This window comes from Anneissia japonica, unplaced genomic scaffold (assembly GCF_011630105.1).
Source record: "Anneissia japonica isolate Jap-2015-1 unplaced genomic scaffold, ASM1163010v1 scaffold284963_len57484_cov149, whole genome shotgun sequence".
Classification (NCBI taxonomy): Eukaryota; Metazoa; Echinodermata; class Crinoidea; order Comatulida; family Comatulidae; genus Anneissia; species Anneissia japonica.
Window position 1 is genome coordinate 21610 of NW_022708867.1, and position 7016 is coordinate 28625.

The 7016-nt window shown below is 33.1% G+C and overlaps 1 protein-coding gene across 1 annotated transcript in view; it reads left to right on the plus strand.

The window, feature by feature from the left end:
- Nucleotides 1–1050: 1050 nt before the first annotated feature.
- The window catches only part of LOC117106595 (hyalin-like), a gene marked incomplete at its 3' end in the record, with an annotated part of 29575 nt that continues 23609 nt past the window's right edge, over nt 1051–7016 (plus strand). Inside the window, exons 1-2 of the mRNA XM_033247978.1 lie at nt 1051–1102; nt 2299–2379. Of these exons, the coding sequence (XP_033103869.1) occupies nt 1051–1102; nt 2299–2379 (133 nt within the window). The remainder of the gene's footprint in view (nt 1103–2298; nt 2380–7016) is intronic.

Here is a 7016-nt window from a genome sequence, read left to right on the forward strand (position 1 = left end):
TATATATATAAAACAAAAGAATAGGAAACGAATGCCATGTATAGACTTTAGAAACACTTTATTGGAGAAAACAAATATTTCGACATATTAGGTCTTTATCAAGGTACATGAAAAAAACTAGCAAAAAGTGGACACACATAACCACTGTAGTGGGAGGAGTTAAAGAATAAACAATGCGGATTATAATGAGAGTAATTAAAATCGGGTATACATTAATTATAATAAACTGTTTGTAATGAGAACGGAGATTAATAGTCGTTCCCACATTATGCAGACAGTATAATAAACAGATAGTATATAGGCCAAAATTCTAAATAAAAACAGGAAATAGTGAAACATAGCATATCATTTAGGCTACCAAGGACGCATGTATAAAATATGCAATATAATTAAAATATAAAGTCTATGGCGAGTTAAATAAATATAAAAGTCAAAATTAATCTATATTATGAAAAAGTAAAATGAAAAAGAACCTCACAATGTTATATATATATGTGTGTGTGGGTGTGTGTGTGGGTGTGCGTGTGTGTGTGTGTGTGGGTGTGTGTGTGTGTGTATGTATGTACTTTATATAGCCACCTAGGCCTATTTATTTTCACACTCAGCAGATTCCTCCCTTTTTTTTCTCTTATTTTTTATTTCTTTATTCTTTATACTGAGAAAACCTGTTCAGTAGCATATCTACTATTCTCCCACAGGGCACAGTACAAAAAGTCAACAATAACATTCACAATACATAAATACGAGCAACATACAAACACCATAAAAAAAAATACATTAACATCCAGATCATACATTTTTTTTAAATTGTTAAAATAATATAAGAGCAATACGAACATTTATAAGTATATTTAAATAAATACAGCAGCAAATATTGCTAGTTATTAAAATCATAATAATTATTATTATTATTATTATTATTGCTATTATTATTAAATTTATTATTATTATTATTATTATTATTATTATTATTATTATTATTATTATTATCATTATCATTATTATTCTTACCAGAATTAAAAGTTCGGTCCGACATTTGGGCAATGACAAATGTCCCAAAGAGCTGGCCTTAGTCCGATGGTTGTGAAGTCTACCTACAGAGGTAAAGATATCAGAATATGTACGTTGGAACACTGCCACTCGGGCATTTTCGTACCATGGACAATTCATGTTGAGATCTTCTATCCAGCAGTATAAAAGAAAGCAAATCAGACGAATCGCCAACAAAGGAAGCAGAGCATGAGGGGGAAGCAGAGCCTCTCGTCGGGGAGAGCTGCCCACCCCGTCGGGAAGGGCTGCCCCCCCCCCCTCCGTCGGGGAGAAAAAGCACAATTCGTAGGGGAGAAAAAATTATATGTATTTTCTACATATTAGTAGACTCTAAAATCGATTAAATAAGTCTTATTAAACATAATAAATAGGAGGGGCCCTAGAATGGATTCTTGAGCAACTCGTAGTGGACGAAAACCCGATTGATGAGGGCAGATTAAATGGTTTTCAGTTAGGTAGGCCTAAGAGTAGACTTGTTCATGTACACAGCGTTCACATATTATTTTCATTAAAGTTGGAATAATTGAGATGGGTCTATAATTCTCACATTTGTCTCTGGGTCCCTCTTTATGAAAGGGAATCAACTTACTTTGCTTCCATTCGGCTGGAACAAGACCAGAAGAGAGAGAAAAATTAAATAAGGCGGCAAGATGACCGGATATACAAGGAGCAACAGCTTTCAGAAGTTTCGCACTTATACAATCAAGACCAGTGGCTTTGCCAATGGACAATTTACAGAGAGAATTATAAACATTAAAATTAGTGATATTGCAAAAATTAAATGTACATGAAAGATCATTAAGATTTAATAAAATGTTAGAAAAATTGGACTCGTCAATAATTTCAGTATATATTTTCACCTATATTACAAAAGAAAGAATTAAATTCATTGGCTATGTCTATTTCGCTTGTGATCTGCACATTATTTTGATTTGTAACAGCATTAATAGAATTAGAAGATTTTTTAGCTGGTAGTAACGTTTTAGGTGTCTTCCACATTTGTTTAGTATCATCCTTATTTGTTGAGATAGTGTTATAGTATAGTAATACTTTTTTAAATATTTTCTTAGATTATTCAATGAGTTTCTTTTTATTTTATAAGAGCTCCAATCATTAGATTCCTTAGTTCGTTTTTGTTTTTGTTTTGCAAATTTAGCCACACGTCTTAGTGAAAGGTATTCCTGGTTTATACATGGGGGAAGGGAAGTAGTAACTCTGATGTTAATTATTGGCACATTGTTATTACAGATGTCCAAGGAAATTTGCTTGAAGAAATACAGGGCTTCCTCCACATCTTCCGCAATGTCTACCATGCCCAAGGGAGCATTAGTTAGTTCCTTTTTACTTTTTACGTTCACATATTATTTACATGTATATTTATTGGATTACCGCAAGACAATTTTGAGTTTATCTCTATTATATCATGATTTATACATACATATTAGACCTGTATTGAAAAAAAATTTGTAAATTCAAAAATTCGGCCAATTTCGGCCAAATATAGTTTGGCCGTGACTTTTCAAACGTTACGACCAGGCAAATTTTTATAAGGCCAGATTTGAGGATATCTGGCCGTCAAAAAGGCCAAATGGCAACCCTGTTCTGAGTCTACTACTAGGCCTATGCCTAGATTGCCTTCATCTAGGCCTCAGAGTTCCTCTTCGCCTTTCATATTTATTTTCTCTTTTGCATCAATGGTATCTACACGGCGGATCTTTTCCGGAACAAAATCTTCGTCATCGTCTGCAAAATCCATCGTCATTTCCTACCTTTCCAACAGCCTATTCCCCGCTAGTAAATTACACTATCATCGCACTTGCCTTGGAAAATCGGTTTGTGGTTGCCGAGACGTTTCAGTTGATTATAAATATTCATAATCGAACTCAGTGTAGTGTGACAGCTAATGAGTTCACATATGCATGAGGCGATTGAGACCGAGGAAGAAGAGACTACCTATGACAACGGCACTTTTGTGCTTACCCCCTCTATAACAGAATTCAACTTTCGACAAGACTAATTTGCTCTCTCAGCATTTCCTGGGATTTATTTTATTTTATTTATTTTTTTTTTTTTTTGTCTTTTGCTAGCATTTTCACTGACTTTCTCTTTCGTTGTTGTAATGACTTCATTAGTAAAGTAAATTAAATTAAATGAATTATTAGCTTTGATTTGTCGCAGAAGTCGATAGTTTCTATATTTACTAAAACGACGTGAAACCCAATCGATTAGGCCTCTAGAGGCCTATTCAATTCCTTTTAGAACTGTCCTTTATTGAGCTCTAAAGAATTTAGATCAAATTTGTAGAACCACAACACTTTTAAAGAATATTTCTCCATGTGAAAAACGTGTAAAAATGAGCGGTTACGCCCCTTTTTTCCCCCCAGTTTTTAAATATTGAAAAATTTCATTCACCGTTGCTCAGTTTTTCGTCAAACAACTTTTTTCTGTCTCAGAAAAATCAGTTCTACAACATATCAAAAAATGTTTTTCCTCCGGAGCCTGACTTTAAGTGTAATCCCTCCGATTTTTTTTTCCATACGTCCTGGTTTTAACTTCGCGTTACCACTTTATATATTCCTTCACGGTGACATACGATATTTTTACTGACAGAAAATAGTACCGACAATAAAATCAATAAATAAAAGGTGACAATATATGATTTAATCACAATAGTTATACGACATTGTTTGATGCCGATGATGATAAATGCCAATAGCAATAGACCGAATCGGCGGCTCGGGTCACGTGACTTCGTATTGAGTATTAGGGTTTGTTTACATCGCGAGACGACAGTGCATTGAATATGGCTTGGATTTGTTGTTGATGTAAGTCACATCATATTTGTTGCAAATGTTGGTTGGAATGCAAATTATAACTTGGTAAATCACTTAGAAGCGTTCCAAAATTAAATTTTCAAATCAGTTTGGTTTGGTAAGGCTCCAATGGATAGTAGGAATAAAGCCTGGAAGTTTTTCAAGGAAACGTGCGGTACCTTCACAACGTGTTGCTCCAGTTAGTGGAGTCGTTGCCGGCTAGTACTTTTTAGGCCTAGGCCTAAGTCAAGAATATTATTCATGCAAATACTATCGCAGAATGAAAAAAAAAACAAAAAAAAACGAATCTCCCCATTCGTTGCAAGAGTATGATTAAAAATGTTACAGTGATTTTAAATCCAAAATTAAATCATAGGATGTTTGTAGTTACTGCCGAGGATAATGATCATCATATGACATATTATTACGTACTGGCATTAGGATGTACCATACCAAGCAGGCCTTTTGTCACCAGTCTGTTTCACAAGTTTGGTTGAGCAATCAGTACCGTTAAAGGTTATTTTCTACTTTATTACTACGGTACTCGACTATACAGATATATAGTCGAGACATAACAACTCCCTCCCTGCTCTGGGCCCTGGTCTAGGCTTAAACTCACAGTGCAGCATAGGCCTAGACCTAACTGCATGTAGCTAGCGTACACTAGCAGCATTCCAGAGCCTAAATAAAATGCACGGAGATTTACCAAAGTAATTATAAATCATTATTTTAAAAGAAACGTAGGCCTATTGGCTTACTTTACTTTGGGTCGCTGTCTAAAAAGCATAATAACTCTCTCAATATACTGTGTTCAATGAGCGTACTGGTTTACGATCTGTATGTTTATATTTTGTACCACTAGCGTCGCCGATTCGGTCTATTATGACGACCATCGTGTGAAAGCGATTGTAAATCAGATGTAACGGTAAAATTAGGACGCAGTAGAAACGGCCTTTACATCTTCATCACTATAGGCTCCTACGGATTCGCCCCTAAAGGGACATGGTTAAAGGAAATATTAAATTATTTCGAGGGAACGAAATAATATTTCTTAGAGATGTACAAGCCTGGTTTATCACAAAATATGTTCTGCTTCAATACTGACAAGACTGAAGTACATGTATTCAATCCAAGTACCTTTAAACACCACCTCCAATCAATAGTATCGCGACTGGAGCCGAGACTAATGTTCTTCTATCATCAGAAGTTTGCAATATTGGAGTTGTTTTTTACTCTAATATGTTGATGGGGAAACACATATCCAACAGTCCGTTACGTATCACCTTCGTAACATCAGGCATATTAAAATGCTCCTGACTAATGACGCTCTTCTTAAGAAAAACTACAATTTCAATCACCATAGCAACCGTTGCTTTACAAATTTAAATTTCCTATTTTATTCATTAAATTTAACTATACAGAAAGCTTAAAGTTTATTAAAATCTTTATTTTCATAGGTTTTATGAATATGTTTAATATCTGAATTATCTATTATTACCATATAATAGGATTATGTAAAAAAATGCTGAAACTTTGATATAATTGCAAAGCAACACTCTTTATCGTCCATAGCAACGAAGCAAAATCAGTAGAATTGCTGTACATTTTGTTATTGACCAAGCAAAAATCATGAGATACAATATATTTATATAATAAACATCTCTTAATGAACAAAGTTAATACATTGATGTTTAAGATACAAGGTCATCACCATAGCAACTGTTGTTATGCAAATTTAATTTTCTTTCGGAGAGACGAGCGCACGAGGCTATTAGAACAGTATACATTTAGCCCTAAGATATTCGGTTCTGTGACGCTGATGATTATTGGTGAATTCACACGCAATATCATAATTAGCATAAATCGAGTTAAAAGTTATTAATTTTTTTCAGTCAATGATTAATGAAGATCAATTTCTATTTAGTTCTTGTCATCCTGTTGTTCAATTTATTTCGTTTTTGTCGTGTTACTAGTACGATATTTCATGTATTAAGCGTATTATATTACATTTTAATTATGCAGCACTTCTTCATTGAAAATAGCTTCAACCTCATAAATTAATAGGCCTACTAGATTTTATCTTTATAGCAAATTTAAGACTGAAGCTGAAACGATTTCGAGATGGTATTGTACTTCGCTAATGCTTGGTGGTACCATTCTAACATTTTAACAACTAAGTATTAGATCGTCGTAGCGATTTTGTGTATAAAATATATGAACTTTAAATTGTATTTTTATTAGAAGGAGATACGTTTGAAGTTTAAAATACTAACTTCATTATGGGTATGATAGTGTGCAAGTGGATCTTGCTTTTTATTTCGCTACTTACGTATTGTCCAGTGTGCAAAGCTATACATCGTAAGTTTAACTTAATTAATATAATTATCACGATTATCATCATAATTTTATCACGATAATCATCACTGATTATTATCATCATCGCTGATAATTACCATCATCACTTTTATCAGAATTGAAACCATCATTATCATTTCATTATCATCATTAGTATAAGCATAAATATCATCATTATTATTATGTAGAAACTCTCATTTTGTTGTAGGCCTATTTGACTAGGGTGCAGTACATTTCAAGTGTTTTAAATAGTACTTTTTAGAGTATATGCAATGTAGAAACTCCAAGATTGTGTATAGTTCTCCAAAATCAATCTTTTTAAAACCCAAAACTCCATAATACGATGTTAGAGCAGGGAACAGCACTGTTCCCTGGTTAGAGTATTAAAATAAGCAACCATTTACAGTAGTTGTGTGGGCTTAAGGCCTTTTTACACTATGACGATTACAATCAACGACAAAAAGCTAAAAAGCTATTGTTCATATAGAAAATTAAAAAAAGTAAGAGAATTTTCACACTAGCACGATTGATCATGTATACGATAAAAAAAATTATTTCACAAATCAAATCAAATCACGTCATAATCGTGGGAAAACGATAAATCGTAGTAGTAAAAACAATTTTATTGTTTTCCTATGATTATGATGTCATTTGGTTTGGTTTGTATCGTTTTTTACACATGTGTGTATAAATTAAATGTAATCATACATCTAACATTTTACATATTATTATTTAATAATAATAATATTATTAGTATTATTATTATTATTATATTAATTGACTCTGTTAATTTATATC